The 16,682-nt window shown below is 35.5% G+C and overlaps 3 protein-coding genes across 3 annotated transcripts in view; 1 reads left to right on the top strand and 2 right to left on the bottom strand.

The window, feature by feature from the left end:
• Nucleotides 1-3,270: 3,270 nt before the first annotated feature.
• Nucleotides 3,271-6,710, bottom strand: LOC116159343 (serine/threonine-protein kinase VRK1-like). The gene is made up of 6 exons (XM_031472298.1): nucleotides 6,365-6,710; nucleotides 6,238-6,307; nucleotides 5,988-6,184; nucleotides 5,730-5,943; nucleotides 3,953-4,132; nucleotides 3,271-3,906 (listed from the first exon to the last, which is right to left on the bottom strand). The coding sequence occupies exons 1-6, from the start codon at nucleotides 6,548-6,550 to the stop codon at nucleotides 3,395-3,397; spliced, it is 1,359 nt and encodes a 452-aa protein (XP_031328158.1). The 5' UTR covers nucleotides 6,551-6,710; the 3' UTR covers nucleotides 3,271-3,394.
• Nucleotides 6,711-8,494: 1,784 nt separating this feature from the next.
• Nucleotides 8,495-10,216, top strand: LOC116177527 (THAP domain-containing protein 4-like). The gene is made up of 4 exons (XM_031496538.1): nucleotides 8,495-8,749; nucleotides 8,814-8,974; nucleotides 9,080-9,242; nucleotides 9,374-10,216. Exons 2-4 carry the CDS (start codon nucleotides 8,819-8,821, stop codon nucleotides 9,625-9,627), a joined length of 573 nt encoding a protein of 190 aa, XP_031352398.1. The 5' UTR covers nucleotides 8,495-8,749; nucleotides 8,814-8,818; the 3' UTR covers nucleotides 9,628-10,216.
• Nucleotides 10,217-15,511: 5,295 nt separating this feature from the next.
• LOC116177532 (DNA-directed RNA polymerases I, II, and III subunit RPABC3) overlaps nucleotides 15,512-16,682 on the bottom strand; it is a 92,962-nt gene continuing 91,791 nt past the window's right edge. Inside the window, exon 4 of the mRNA XM_031496550.1 lies at nucleotides 15,512-15,767. Within this exon, the coding sequence (XP_031352410.1) occupies nucleotides 15,650-15,767 (118 nt within the window). The 3' untranslated portion in view covers nucleotides 15,512-15,649. The remainder of the gene's footprint in view (nucleotides 15,768-16,682) is intronic.

Genomic DNA, 16,682 nt, shown 5'->3' with positions numbered 1-16,682 from the left:
TCAACGTTTAATTGATCCAGTTTTATAAGTCATCCAAAGTACACTTATTCATAGGTTATTGTTTTGGAGTAATTGCAAAACTAACGTAACGAACACCTGCTCGTTTGCAAACAATTACAACTCTAAACCTAAACTATCGACGTTGTCAGGTTTACACAATGCATTAACCTTATTTACGGAACAAGTTTCTACGCTGTTTTTAAGTCTAATCTGGCACTTTGACGGCTTCCTGGAGTTATTCGAATTATTGCAGGTCTCACAAATGACAAAAGGCCGAGTTCCTTTCATTTTTTTGCTTATTAGTAATTGATATTGCAAAATTGGTACAAACAAAACAAGCAGATATAGGTATACAGTGTGTCCCAAATCGAGTTGGATTACATGGCGGGTAACTTTCTTATTATTAAAGATAGCGAATTGATTAAATAGACAATGTTTTGCAGTTTTAGATGCTTATTTTTCAGTTCAGAATGTCGAATATAGGTTGGACGTAAATTCAAAAAAACTAAAATTGGTCATTTCCGTGAATGTCTTATATGTATCATCGAAAGTATAAAAGGTATAAAAAAAAGGGATGTATCTCGGAATTGTTTATTCTAAAAAAAAGTCAGTCTTTTGGTTAGGTGTTACCTTTTTCCTACAACTGATAACTCCCTTGCCCTTTGATACATACATCAAAATAAGAAAATGACGCATTTAATCAAGTCGAAAGCAAAACGCACACGTAGTTTTTGCTTTCTATTATTAAGGTATCGTTAGAAAATAAAATGCACTAGTGTGCCGGAATTTGAAATAGTATAGGTACCTATAACCTATATTGTTACATGTTATGTGAAGTAGTATATAATTTTCACGCCTGAACCTGCGGTTCTGCCCAAACACGAAAAATGTGTGCTAGTTTTTCACGTAACAACATAAGTTGTTATAATTAGGGTATTAGCCAGGTTGCGGACAGCATTTTCCGTTATGTTAGACGGCCATTTTTCCTTATAATATAAGTTTATAAGTATAAAACATTTTTATAGCAAAGTTAAGTTGCGGTGTGGGCTGGGCGTGTTCAATTTTGCTTATAAGTTTGAAGGAGTCTTAACCTCACTTTTATTTTACATTGTGTTAAACTGTCCAAAGTTCACTACTATGCTCTTAGACAAAAAGAAAAGAACTACCGCCAACATAAACACTGCACAATTGTAGGTTAGCAGGAAAATGTTATTTATGAGTGATTATGTACTGCGCAGTGACACATTATAAGAACTTCATTTTCATTGGTTCCGCTATTTATAAATATATCGTACAAAAAGCCCTCATACCGTAAATTATTTCTACAAAAATTTATATTTCTTATGTTATAAGAAAAAATGGCCGTCTAACATAACGGAAAATGCTTTCCGCAACCTGGCTATTATGGTGTGCAGCTCGATTTGCTGTAAATGATGAGGTTGAAGGATTTAACGACAATAGGTACACCACGTGGGATATAAGTTATAACCCAGGCAAAGCATTTACGAACAACTACCATGAGGTTTTGAAGCTGCCAACTGGTTTCGCAAATGACCTCATTCAAAATGGTATTGCTCGTGTTGAAGAAATTATGATTTAATTAAAAAAAACCTACGAACGAGATTTTCATTAATCGCGATTAGCGAACAAAATAATGCAAATGCAAAACATCGTTTGATAGAGGTGGCGGGGTGATGGGTGCCGGTGAGTGAGTTATTCTCGCATAATCTCCTCCCTTCCCTTTCGCCGCGTGACAGTCATTCAAAGTGCTTAAAATGACGAGTTTGCAAGTATAATTTTGCAAACAATTCCCCCTCTCCCGATGGTATTACATACCCCCCGCCAATCATTGGTCAAAAAGGCCCCGCAAAAATGTTTTCGCTCCAGGCCGCGCATTTGCTAAGGACGGCTCTGTAATGCGAGTGATCCCCACGTGTAGGTGGCAAATGAATTGTGGCAAAGCCAGTGTCGTCTAAATCGAGATGCAAGTGTATTCAAAGAAGTGAAGTTACGAAGTATCATCGTTTTGTGTCTGTGTTTATAGACCAGTTATAGAAATAAGTGCAATTGATCCGATATTTTGGTTATTAGCACGTTAAGGTAATGAAGATTTCGATCCCTTGTGGTGTGATATGTATATTCTGGCCCTGAGTGACTATTTTTATTTCAACCTTATTTGATTGATTCTGTTTGTATCATGTGTAAATGTTCTACAGTGATATTCATGTAGAAGTAGACATAGGGATTTCTTATGTCTACTTTTACTTGATAAAGTCTCCTGAAAGACGCCTAATTTTATGCAACCAATGTTTTTCTTTATCATAGTCCATGGCTACATAGACTAAAAACTCGTGAAAACAGAATCTTCATAATAAATTTTTTCGCGTACAAGAAGAGGTAGAATAATCGTTTCACATGATTTAGATGCAGAATTTATATCTCTATAACTTTTATTTGAAGTATTTTTGCGTAAAATAAATAGGAAACGTTTGCGCAAGAAAAAGTAATTTCCCATGTTAAACGCCTATGTTCCACTTTTCTATTTACACCCTGTACATACATTTAAATTAACACTTTCTAACTTTTAGGCTTGTGTTTCCATTTTCTGCGCATATAAAGGTTTTATTTATTTGACTGACGACTATACAAACTTTTTTTGTTTTAATATGTTGGTTTTTGTTCCAGAAAAACAAGCTTTTGTTAAATTTCATAACGTTTTATTCTGTCTGTTTTTTTAGGACATTAAAAAAATTTAAATATAATAGCAATAAAAAAACAATTTTTTTGTCAAAATTATGACAATTACAAACTAACAAATTTTTGAATGTGGTATTAATCCGGTCACAATTTTGGTTCACGGAGGGATGGTGTCCGGGAATTCAACACGGTCGATGTGGCAACCCTATCCACATCCAGATCCATAATCGGGCAATCTCGATTCAACCAGAAAAATTAGCGCCATAAAAATGTTAATCTTGTGTTATATTTGCTTGCCTAGTCAGTTTTAACTGTACATAATATGGTTAATTGCAGAAGAGAATTTGATGAAACATCGCCCACTTAAAAATAAACAGACTAAAAAACAAACTAATGCTCGGTTTCACAAACGATGATCAAGGTTAACCAGTGATTAAAAATATTAGAATGGGAAACAAATGAACGTACCTATAATCAAAGGTGGCTAACATTCTAATATTTTGAATCACTGATTAACCTTAATCATCGTTTTGGAAACCGGGCATAACATTCATAAACTTAACCACCTCAATATTTAAATGAGTTATATGTTCTTTATTGAAAAAATAGATTTTACAAAGGGATTTAAACTAATCCTACACAAAAACAAACTAAACTTCAATATACTGATACATAAATAATATAATGGAATTACAGATTAAGAACGTTTTTTTGTTGTGGCAGTGCGTTTCGGGTTATCTTTAGGGGAATTATCACTGTAATTAATTTCTTTACGAACTCTCAAAGGCCTAGGTTCTGCAACACTAACAGGTTTTACTGCCTTTTTCTTTTTTTCGTCTAATTTTTTCTTAATATTCTTCATCTCGTCTGTATATCCAACCATATTATCTTCTGCTTCCTGACCATTCTCAACGTTTACTTCATTATCTTCCTCTACATCCTTTTCTCTATTCTCCGCAACAGGTTTAGCAGTTTTTGTAGCTTTTGTCTTCTTAGCCACAACTTTAGTCTTCTTTTTAGGTGTCGGACTCTTGGCAGCGATTTTTCGTTTTGCAGGTGAACTTTTCGATGTCTTAAAACCGAACGGAGCCTTCATAGAACCTCCTGCCGCTTCAACTCCCTTCACAAGAATTTTACGTAACTTTCCATAATCAGGGTCAATCCCAAACTTTAGGGTAGAAACATATTTCATGTACTCAGATATAGCGCCTACAAATTAATAATAATTATTCGGCATGTTATCATTGATAATTACCGGGAGGCTTTCCATCTGAAAAACATTTCTTGAAGAAGGTCGTAAGATTTTTCATGTTATCTATTTTGCTCTGTTGTACAATCTTGGGATCAGATAAATCAACTTCCCACGGAAGGGCGCAGCCCAACCATTGAACTAAGTTGTATCCCAAACATTCCAAATCTCCTCTTCTTGATTCAACTTAAAAGGTTAAACCTCACAATGTTAGTCTAAGTCATATTAGTGCAAACAAAAATGGTGCGTTGATTAAGATCGAAGAGTATAATTATTTCTGTTCAAAGTAATGGTAGTGGAGAAAAAACCTACTAATAATGTAGCAAGTTTAATTGAAACGTTGCGAGAAGTAGAAGGAAGCATAGGGACTTTTCACATTTGGTAGTTTATACAGTCCGTTTCAAATTAAGTTGGTACTATAGCTATACTATTGACAACTTACTTAGTTGTTAGAAAGACGGTTAAATGATCAAAGTTGTGTGTATTTTGCTACTGAATCCACATCTCATTTTTCAGATAACAAAAATGTGACTTTTTTATATGGACCATATTTATATGGTTCGAATAAAAAGCATTAAAAATTTTTTTAGTAATTTAAATATATGTTTTTAGAAGTAAAATAAATATTAAGCATTAAAATCGTCCAATATTTTAAAAAAATCGCCAAAGCAAACAATTGGTATATCTTATCTATTTTGGCCAATGTCTTGAGTTCTAAAAAAGTTACAGATCTGGGATTTCTATTTTATTGTGTAAAAAAATAATGTCATCTCATTTGATTTTTTCAAGAAAAATTATAGCATATATTTAGTTAAATTTCAGACCGCCTTCTAGTGACTACCGTAAAATTACCAGGTATAAAAGCCAATAGCTGTTGGTAGGCCAAATAAATGTCTCTTCGAGGGTCTCTTAAACAAGGACCAGTTTGCTAAAATCGGTTACTTCACCCAAACTTCAGAAATCAATATTTATTTAAAAAACATTTGATTTCCTCCCACCACATTATTTCATAAAATGGCCAAAAAACGAAAACAAAAATAAAGAGTATTATAATCAAAATTAAAACTTTGCTATTTTGATACCACTTTATTAGATAAAATCTGGAGAAAATTAAAATTTTATATTTGATCATGACTGTTGCGCCCTCTAGTGGCCATTTTACACACTCGAAAATAATTTCCAGCAAATTTATCTTGGCCATTTTTCTTTCATAATTTGTTACCCAAAAGCTCTATGTCTACTTGCTTCTGAGGCCATTCTTATTTGTCCACCTGGTACAGTACAATATACATTGTAGTGGACCAAACTACCCACAAAAAAGTCCCTGAGAGTATATGTCTACCTTCAACTGTTTAACGGATTAAAACATGCATGTGTGAAAAGTCTTCTACAATTTGGATTCACTTGTCTTATACTAAACATAGGAAGTTGTGTTATCCCTGCAAATTCTTAAATGTCAGGGTCAGTTGCAGATATTTCATTCTGGTTTAATCCGGATCCCGGTGTTAAGAAATGTGATTGGTTAAATCTTAAGTCTGAAGTTAAATCTAAGTCTAAACACCCACTATGCTCTCATAGGTACTCGGATAAAAAATAATCCCGGGTTAACAGCTAATTATTTGGCATATGACAAATAAATTTTTCTTAAATCCTGCAAGATGGCGCACCCCTAAATGGGGGCAAAAAAAACCTGATCTTAACGAAATTTGTTGGGGATTTTTGAACATGCACTTTCCATTGTGTTTATAACCTGCGAATGTTTTCTTATTGTAGTACTACTTACTTCCTAAATGACCATCCCGACTGACATATTCTATGGTTCCATTGTGTGCTTTCTTAGGATCTGGTTTCTCGCTTGCACTATAATGGGAACATAAACCAAAGTCGACTAAATAAACTTGTGAATCCGATTCGGCATCAGGTCCTAATAAAATGTTTGGCCCCTTAATGTCTGCATGAATATAACCTTGACTGTGAATGTATTCAAGAACATCAAGCTGTAAGTAAATGTATAGCTAAAAAGATTTCGGAATTGCCTTACAATCTGAACACCAAGTTTGAAAACAATATCGGGCGAAAAGCGTCGATCATTTTCTAAGAATATCTTCCAAATATCGGATCCAAACTTCTCCATAACAACGAACCTGTATTTTTCACCATTGTGCTCGTGGCTACCTGACGCAATGTATTTGGGCATTCCTAAGGAGGCTAATTTTTTCTTTACTTTAAATTCTTGAACTACAATGGGAGTTGATTCATGAAAAAGTAACAGTGTTATAAAAAATACTTACTTTGATCTTCTTTTCCGTTTCTCATATAAAAATGCATTTCAACGAATAATGGTCCATTTTTATGTGGTTCCTACAGATATCAGTATTACGATTAAATAAGCGGTTAGCATACACACATAGAACTTACGATCTTAACAACGTATGGAAAGCTGCTACCAGATGACGATGCATCCTTTGCCGAATAGATTTCCCCAAATCCGCCTTTTCCAATGGAAGGGCCCAACTTCCATTTATTCCTGTTTACATCTTCTACTACTAAGTTCAATGGTAAAGGGGCTGGGAGTTTATAACCGTTTTTAGCTTTAGGAGGCATTATTTTAGCCTTAGAGAACAGTCTTATAATCAATACTTTTCGAATTGGAATTAAACTAATTAAACAAACAATTCAGAAGAAGTTGAAGCACACATGCCACACATCAAACCACACTTCTGCAACGATTTTTTAACGCGGGAATCGGAACTTTTGATTAAAAAAAAGGCACACAACTGTAAAACAATAAAAGTCCTAGATAAATAATATCCCTAGATTTTCCATGGTTAAGGTGTGTCTAAAGGTGCGTACAGACCGGTCTAACGAAATCGGTAGTTCCTAGCGAATGTTTGATTGGCGTCGAAGAAAAATTCAATGAAGAAACGTACATCATTCGCTGTCTTGAGCAAACGTTAGATGGACGTGAATCCGTATTTTTCATCACACCTTCAATTCAACGTTCCAATTTCAAACGGCGACGCAGTGTGCGAATGGATGACTATCATTATCGTGGGTGCTGCATTTATAGTTTTCAATGAAGTTGAAGAAGAAATAAGAAAGATACGAACAGAAGATATGAAAAATTATAAACACACATGTAGTGCGACGGTCGCCAAAAACACATTAGCATACGTTGTTCCATGGACCGTACTACCGTACATTAGTTTCAGAGAAGTATTTTATCTGTAATTTAGTGAACACTGCTTACTACGACTGCGCTGCTTAGTCGCCTTGCTGTTCGCAGTGAGCATTGGTTTATATGGAAGCCTTCATACTGAGCGACCGCGCCAGCGGCGACCGATACGATAGCAGCGTCGAAACCTTTCACACTAGGCGGTTAAGTAGCGCTGTATGGAGGCACGTCACGACTACTGCAATGTCCACTAAACATTGAAACTAACGCAATGTTGAAAAAAAGGTTTTATTTGTCACAGAAAAAAGAAGAGTAAAAAGCAGGAGGTCTTCGTCGAAATCCATCTGGTACCGATGTGACTGGTCACAGTGCTTGCTCCAACCGTGAGACAAGACCACTGAACATGCCGATTAAAGCGCCGATTCCGTCGCGTTGCTGCTTATTACTGCCCCTCCCCCCCCCCCCCAAACCTCAAAGCAGCGCTGCTAAGTCACCTAGTGTGAAGGGGCACAGCACAAAGAAAGGCAAAAACAAAAGCGTACGTTTTCATAAATATCTAGTGAGAAATGTGAGAGACTGTGAATTTAACTCGTAGCGTTCACCAGCAAGAAGCGTTTCATGAGCGGTATCTAAAGGCGGGGATACTCTAGCAAGGTTATTCGTCGATGACAATCGGGCTCAGCGAGGTATAGTAAAATACGTTTTAACATGTTTATTTTAATAACCTCTTATACGCACCCCTTAAAGTGATCGTGGGGAGTTTGTGAAAAGAAGAGCGTAGATGTTAGTGTTTTTTTTTTTAGGTACATACCATATATATATAAGAGAAGTATATATGGTACATACCACCGTGAGCCGGACGTATATACGTTGGTATTTACACTCGATAGTGATATCAGACAGCAACTCGCGCGAAAAATCTTGCTAGAGTATTCCCGCCTTTAGGAAACGCTTCGTCTGGTGAACGCGCCCAATTGTCACCATTCTAAACACAACCTCAAACTGTTAATAATTACGATTCCAAGGCCTTCTAGACTTCTTTTTTTCGACTACTTATACAGGGTGTTTGGTAAACATGCGGCAAAAATGAAAGAGGTTATTCCTTGGACTATTCTAATGATATTTTATCCTTTGATGATTTTTGAAAAAACTCATTCGAATAATGAGCCATGATAGAGGATTTCACAAACAACCGTTTAAGTAATAAGGGCAGAAATTACACATGTATCTTCGCAACGAAGCGTTTTTTCAAAAATCATCAAAGGATAAAATAACATTAGAATAGTCCAAGGAATAACCTCTTTCATTTTTGCCGCATGTTTACCAAACACCCTGTATATGTTATAAGATACAAAATATAGGTGCCATACATATCTGTATCTAAATACAATTATTCTAATGTATCTGTATCTTTCTAGATACTCAAATAACAGTATCTGTAACAACATATGGTGACAACCGGGTGTCTCGATTTGATTGGTGGTTGGTTCCGATCGCCATATTGGAGCTAAATTGGTATTGGAGCACGTTTGTTGGTGTTTTTACGAAAGTAAGAAGAATAAATAGGTGCGGTTTAACGTGAAATCTATTGTGGACATTCGGTTATTAGGTTGAAAGTGAATAAAAATGTAGGTATTTTCTTTAATTACGAAAGGTTACTGTTTACCAAATTGACATGTGTATTGTTTTTAGATATTATGGGGGGGTGTTCCGCTGTAGGATGTAGCAATTCTGCAAAGAAAGGATTTTTAATGAAACGGCTACCAAAGAACCCCATAAGAAGACAGCAATGGATCCTCAAAATCAAAAGAGACAAAAACTGGCAACCAAATGATGACACACGCTTGTGCGAGGCAAGTTTATTTTATCACATACCTATAACTATTTATCATACACTTTACCCATACACGTTACATATAATGTAATGGCCACACTTTTACTGAATATGATTTCGGTAGGTTCACTTTGCTCCCGAGATGTGGGAAAAGACCCGAGTAGATGGAAAGCGGGTACTAAGATCTGATGCTGTTCCGACAATTTTTCCTTCCTCCAAATCAACTTTAAAAAGGAAAGCACCTACACAAGGAAGTCCATTAAAGTTGCAGTCAGTACAAGAATCAAGTAAGTCATATCCGAGGTCATGCCCAATTGCATAAAAATAATTACACAACATCAAAGTTAGGTACATAAATAGCTATATTACAAATTGGGTAGTAGTATAGTACTTTTAAAGTACGTCTTTTGTGTCTTAGATCAAACCGTGGATTATGGAATCATTGATCCAGAACCCTCAACCTCAGCGGCTTATTCATCAGACGTTATTACTGTCATATTAGATGACAATATTGGGGAATCACCTCCGTCAAACTTAACCGCTTCAACTTCAGCAATTCTTGCTCATAAAGATTGCAAAGCTAAATTTTTGCGATATGAAAAAATGTATACCAGAGAAAGAGAGAAGTCCAGTAGACGGTACAAAACAAAGACTCCAAAACTTAAAATTTGATAGTGGCATTTTGATTAAACTTTTTAAAAACCACAGTTGAATCATTTGGTGAATTCGAAAAAGATTGTGTCTTAGTGTAGTTGGACAAAATGGCCATCACTGCACGCAACGCACATGATTTACGATGTTAGTTTCAATGTTGGATAGAGTTACTATACATCGGAAGCAGGTCGGCTTACTATTTTATTGGCAATTCTGTGAATGGTGCAGTTTTAAAAGAAATTATAAATGAAATTTTTAAAAAGTAGAATTAAAATTGACCCTTCTATGTATAACGTCGGCTTCTGATCAAGCATTATGGAAAGCATGGGGAGTTATGGCAGGCAGGTACCTATTCTAAACCCAGGTGCAAAATTCCTCATTGAATAATTAACAGTGAATTGGTGTTTCCAGACGAAATTGAATATTTCTGATGTAATATAATAGGAATATTCAAAAAGGTATATTTGAATATGTATTAAAATATTCCTAGAATAAATTTCAAAAATATTCTCCATTTATTCTGAACATTCATAGAACATGATGCATATAGCCACTTGGGATATTCTGAGAATTAACTTACACAATATTCTCAGTTTATTCTGAATATTCTTTGTATATGAGGTATACATGTATTATTTCAGATATTCTGAACATAAACTTGAAAGAAAGGTATTCGTTTCTTCTCAATATTCTTAGAACATGCTCTACACTTGACCCATCACTACTCTACATATACAATTTGCAAGCATGAATATTCGCAGGACATTCATAAGGTTATTAAGCGGCAGAACAAAGATCTCGTTTATTAACATAGATAGTCAATTAAGTATGTTATTTTTCGTCATATTTAGGTAGAGAGGGTGTAAATTTTGTTTAGGAATAACTTCAGGATCATTTTTGTCCATTTAACCAACTCTCTATTAATAAAGCGAAATCTCTGTACTCGACATGAATTTGATACAACCTGTATATCCATACAACATTCTTGGATATTTGGAATATTCACATACCTTCCAGCATGTTGAAAGAATATCCAATGTTACATGGGCATTTATGTTTGTCGACACACCATACCTTTTAACAAACAAATTTATATCACCTGCCGATAAAACAAAAATATATAGATTGCCCGCCAACGAAATAAGAGCTAATCATATTTTCGGAAATTGGGGCTCGCCAAGAACAACATAAATTTAAAGTGGCACCAAGGTTGTGCTGATTTGCTGCCATCTCATTTTCATAAGATGAAGGTACAAGGTGGTCCAAAAGGATTAAATAAAAAAAACGCCAAGACAGTCCCATATTACATTTATTTTAAAATTTACGCACATTCATGGAAATTTACGTTTTCAAGATTACATTGTCTAAATGTGCGCCATTGATGTCCTGGCCTTCCTGAAGGCATAACTCATGAAATTTTACAAAATGCGGTGGCAGGTCTTTGTAGTTATGGCTTCCATTTCTTCACAGTATTGTTCTTTAGGTTCTCCAGAGTGGCCGGGTGGTTACGGTACACTAGTCCCATAAAAAAAATGGCGGGGAGTCAAATTAATTTTTCTGGGAAAATTAGAAGTTTGACAGGTGGGTCCTTCCTGCTGCAACCAAGTGTTCGGATTATATCCTTCAAATTCTTGGAGAACAGGAGAAAAACAATTTTCAATCATGTTGACATAACGCTGCGAATTTACCGTTACTGCGCGGTTACTTGGCGGTCTTCAGAAAAACCAGGCCGATTTTCGAATGCCGACATTGCAGCCCAAACTGTCACTTTCGGGTTATGCAAAGGCCTTTGATGTTTCCTTTTAGGGATTTCTCCACTCCAAGGCTTGGACATTTCTGAATATCATGCAAATTGAAATGTTGAAATCTCAAGGCCACAATAGTGAAAGAATTGTTATTGCGGTAATACTGTATATATGCCTTGGACATGGTTGAAGCCACACTGGATCTTCATAACTAGCATTAAGACCCAATGGTTAAATCATGAAGTACTGTATTCATAGCTTCGAGGTTGAACTTGACTCTAGTTTGTTTAATGCAGTGAGCAATTTCGTAGTAGGAATTTGAACGATTTCATTATGTCACAGAGGGGAATGATTAAGAACTTGATTAGTCCACTTTTATTGGTTACCATAAAAACATCAGGAGTTGAAACTGTTCCACCCTCACCACCATCGCAGTTCTGAGCTGTAGCCAAGCCCAAAAACTGTACACAAGTGTTGGAATTTTTGTTGCAAGCTGTTAAAATAACAAAATCTGCATTAATAAAACGTTGATTGTTGCTGTAATTCTTATAATTGTTAAATTTTTCTATAGGTTATCGATTTCGGCACTAGGCCATCGTCAGACCTTGCTGAAATTACGTTTGTGAAGTGGTGGACATTATAAAGTTAGAGGCTTACCGTCATTAAATACATATAACACCGATACATTCTGGGATACATTGGTAAAATGGTTAAAAAATTTGAATTAAAAAATTGTCGAAAACTGGAGCTGAAAAAAGTATAATTCCAATAATGGAGCAATTCATCCTCTTTTTTCAGCTCCAGTTTTCGACGACAACAATTTTTTAATTCAAATTTTTTAACCATTTTACCAATGTATCAGTGTCGATAACCTATAGAAAAATGTAACAATTATAAGGATTACAGCAACAATCGACGTTTTATTAATGCATCCTTATAATTCCAATAATGGAGCAATTCATCGATAATAACAAAATCTGCACTTCATACCGACACCAAACACAAAGTACTCGGTAGTGAAAGACACAGCCGTGAAAAATATGAAATAGAAAGCACTCAGCAGTGATGAACAGGGTGCCAATTTATAAAGCTGGGATGGTTTATTTCGATCGAACTTGAATAGGAAAATAACTTTGACCTATAGAGTGGCATACAATCTTTTCTACATCTTCGCAAGGTATTAATGTAATGTATTGTGGTATGAGTGAGAAGTTTAGTGGCCAACACTTGATGCATATGAATAAAGAGCGCTTGTCAGAATTTTTTCTACTTCTCGATAGTGTCAGCTGCTCGTAATCTCCGTTTAAGGGAGGTAACAGCTAGTATTTTTGTTGGTTTCGTTATTGCATGAAAAATGAGATAGATTGAAACAGCATCAAATCTTACCAGAAACTAGGCAACAGCAGTGTAGAAACCATTCATTTAAACAGCCTTCGGCAATGCTATAGGCATTGCACAGATTAAAGAGTTGTACAACAAGTTTATAAACGCCCTTACACCAATGGAGAGCGATGCATGATTACAATTGGCTATAAACATGCCAAAATGACAAGGGCATTGTCCAAGTGAACTCTGAGGTAATGTGGGATGTTGTGCGACTATCCTAGAAATTGGAGAACAAGTGGACAACAGCATTTTTCCACCATACAACACTTCTAGTTGTTCCCCGGACTCCACTGGGACAATCCTGTGGAGTCGCTTTACTACTTTGAGGATGCTCAGGTTACCAACACTCCAGGTGTACCAGTTTTTTTCCTAGTCAAAGTTCAAATACTTTTCTGACAGACCTTGTAGACAGAACTTCCCAATAAGACCCTGATTAAAGCTTATGTAGCAGATATTGAGCGATTTTGATATTGTATCTCCAGGACAAATATCAACAACTTAAGTAAACTGTTATATATATTTAAAATTACATCATAATTGCGCTGGAAAAAAAGAGTATCCTAGTTACGAAAATAGCAAGTAGGAAAAATTGTCAATAAATTAAGTTTGTTCCATTCTGTTCCATTCATATAAATCAGAATCCACGAAATACAAATATAATAAGTGGCGACGAGGATAAGGAAGAATATTACAAAGTACAATGAATACCACACCTACAAATACAGTACAGCAGTCATTGAATACAGTACAACATTCATTTATAATTGAAGCGTTCAACCCAAGTACAACATCATGGGCCAGGTGGGTAAAACGTCTAGAAGGTGCTTTCAAGGTATTTAATACTACGGATGATATGAAAGTGTACTACATATTACACTACATGGGTGCGAGTACGTATGACATCCTCGCAGACAAATTATCTCCGGTGGAACCAGAAAGTAAAACGTATATAGAAATTATACAGACGTTGGAACATTTCTATTCACCATCGCCGTTAGAAGTAGCCGAAATATTTAGATTTCAATCTCGTAAACAAGTAGAAGGTGAGTCGATCCAAGAATACTGTCATGCATTACAAAAATTAAGCATCAATTGCAAATTTGGTAATTATTTGAATAACGCTGTAAGGAATCAGTTAGTGTTCGGGCTTCAATCAAAAAGAATACAAACTAGACTACTAGAAACAAAGGACCTGACTTTAGAAAAAGCCATGGAAGTCGCTAGCAGCATGGAAATTACCGAAAAAGATATACAGCAGTTACAACACAAAGGTACAAATGTGCATGCCAAGTTTGTTCCATTCTGTTCCATTCATATAAATCAGAATCCACGAAATACAAATATAACATAAACTGCAGTGGAGAAAATGAAAATTCTTAAAAATTCTGATGACGCAAAATCACATTCTGCATTTGATAAACCGAGATGAATACATCATGCAGTGCTGAAGGAATTATATTATGGCTTCGCTTCCTTTGTTGATAACGAAAACACCTAGGGTAAGGTTACATAAAGAGCTTGTATTGTCAAAAATATTTTCCATTTTAAACAACTTCCAATTGATTGGAATTTGATTAGTTTAAAAGGAATGTCCTAAACCTTACCATATGGCTAAACCATCAGTCCTCAGTCAGTCATTCACGAAAGTGATACTGCCATAACGTTCAGGCGGGCCCGCATAACCGCCATAAAGATGTCATTTTTTGTTAATAATTTTGGGCGATGTGCTACAGTATGGCATTTGGATTTTCCGAAAATTCATGCTCCAATTTGATCCATGATATACATGGTGTTTTTTTAAAGATGGGCCATAGGACAATGTAAAGGCGTCGAGTTATTTCAAATGGGCCATAGGGAAATTTACATTGCATCAATTGTTTCAGTCATAGCTTCCTAGCGAATCATCTGCCACAGTACTGTAGAAATTGTTTCTAAATCAACAAATTTATTCAAATGAGATATAAACATATAAAATTACAATCGGTGCTCGAATTGTTTTCTACCAAACAATACCCGATACTCGGCACTGAATAGCTCGCATACCACTCAGCTATACTGTGCCCACTCTTGTACAAATTGTACTACATGAACACCTTTTCGAGCGGCGGAATACAAGTTGCTGCTTCGTTGATGCAGTTTGAAGGATCAGATTGAGAACCGTCAGTGAAATAACTAAGCGCAAGGCCAAGATTTGAGAACAATTGGCGCAATGTAAATTTCCCTATGGCCCATTTTAAATAACTCAACGCCTTTACATTGTCGTATGGCCCATCTTAAAAAAAACACCCTGTATATGCCATACTCGTCATGAAGGCCAAAAATAGCGCCATACTCGAAAATCTGTTATACATTACATATTCATGGTTAAAAATGAACAAGGAAATCATGAAAATCAAATAAGCACTTGTTAAAAAATTTTTTTTAGCTTTTATCCAATCACTCAAAAAAAACAATCGACACGTTCAAATTAGTATGGCGGGCTATAAGACCCACCGGAAAAGTATGGCATTTAGTTTCCGCCATTTGTTTAGTCACCGACTAGCAGAAAATCCAAAGAATATTGTGTAGCAAATTGTCCAAAATCATTAAATTTTCCGACATGTCCCCACTCCCAGGGAGTTAGCACCATTTTCGATTTGAGGAGTACTTAATTTAACCTTTGAATGGTCGCCATACTTGTAGCAAATCACACCAGAAAAAGTGTCACCATCTCCCGGTCTAAGTCATGATGTTACTGTAAATGTAAATGGCAGTAGGAGTTCATACACTCATTATTTATAGACAATTTATGAACAGATACTTAACAAAGACGCAAAAAGTTACACATTCATCTTGTATTTTGGTGCAATTACAACTGCATGAGATGGATTTTTTTCAAGTTAATGTAGTACAAAGTCCCCACTGCTCCTTTAAAAAGCTAATTTCTTCATTAGAAGATACATATGTTGGTCAACTTCGAATCCGTGTAGATTGTTGGCATCACCTTGCAATCGCATCAATAGTCCGCCGAAAGAAACATACGCAGCCCTGAAAAAATGAAAGATGCACATATTAGTTTAGTAAGAATAGGTAACATTAAAATTAGAAGTCAATATTTATGCTATGCACCAAGGACTTTTGTAAAAACAAGTTCACTGAAACTACACAAACACACAGCCTTTAAATCTATGACTAATGCAATTCTAATTTGTGTTTGTTTAACCTTGAACACTGCCATTAACCAGAAACAATAAAAAATGCGGGAGAATAAATTATTCTAGGAATTACTGGCTAAAAATATTACAATTCTCTGAATCCTAGTAATGAAGATTGATGTGATCGCGACAGTCACAAGGGTAGTATGGTTAGAGGCCGTGAGTCAATTTCCACAACCAGCTAACCACACTGCCATTGTGCACATCGCCAGATTACCCATGTCATTGTTGCACTTATAGTTATACACCATTATCAGTACAGCCACACATCACGTTACATAATTCTACTTACATCTAACCTATAGTATCTAATTTAAATTTTTTATGCTACTTTATTCCATATTTTTAAACTAATGATTTGTGTTCAAAAGGTTAGTATAATAAATAAGTAGTGACGAGTGGCGAAGAGTATTAGCAAATTACTCTTTGGTATTAGTAACTTTTTTCGTCAATCCATCATACTCGTCAAAGAAAAATACGCTTTTAAAGTTTACAACTCATGATTTAAATCCAATATGAAGATTAGCCGAACTGTACGAATGTAGGTATGAAGCTGTGATCGAGTTTGGTTTTAAACTTTAATAGTTATTTATTATACAACACGATAAAGGGATATAATTAACTTTCATTCACGAGTTTCGCTTTATCGTCGTGTATAATACAAAACTTTATTTTACAGCAGAAACCATACAAAGCATTATAAAACTTCTGAAAATTCTGAATTTATTTAGACGTGAGAAATAGCACG

Source organism: Photinus pyralis, unplaced genomic scaffold (assembly GCF_008802855.1).
Source record: "Photinus pyralis isolate 1611_PpyrPB1 unplaced genomic scaffold, Ppyr1.3 Ppyr1.4_LG1, whole genome shotgun sequence".
Taxonomy (NCBI): Eukaryota; Metazoa; Arthropoda; class Insecta; order Coleoptera; family Lampyridae; genus Photinus; species Photinus pyralis.
The sequence above is the reverse complement of the archived record's forward strand: the minus strand, read 5'-3'. Positions and strand labels throughout refer to the sequence as shown.

Coding starts and splice junctions, on each gene's coding strand:
- LOC116159343 (XM_031472298.1), bottom strand. CDS start 6,550: ATGCCTCCTAAAGCTAAAAACGGTTATAAACTCCCAGCCCCTTTACCA. Junction 6,308..6,364: donor TTCCATACGTTGTTAAGATC/GTAAGTTCTATG, acceptor TGATATCTGTAG/GAACCACATAAAAATGGACC. Junction 6,185..6,237: donor AAACGGAAAAGAAGATCAAA/GTAAGTATTTTT, acceptor CTCCCATTGTAG/TTCAAGAATTTAAAGTAAAG.
- LOC116177527 (XM_031496538.1), top strand. CDS start 8,819: ATGGGGGGGTGTTCCGCTGTAGGATGTAGCAATTCTGCAAAGAAAGGA. Junction 8,975..9,079: donor ATGACACACGCTTGTGCGAG/GCAAGTTTATTT, acceptor TGATTTCGGTAG/GTTCACTTTGCTCCCGAGAT. Junction 9,243..9,373: donor GCAGTCAGTACAAGAATCAA/GTAAGTCATATC, acceptor TTTGTGTCTTAG/ATCAAACCGTGGATTATGGA.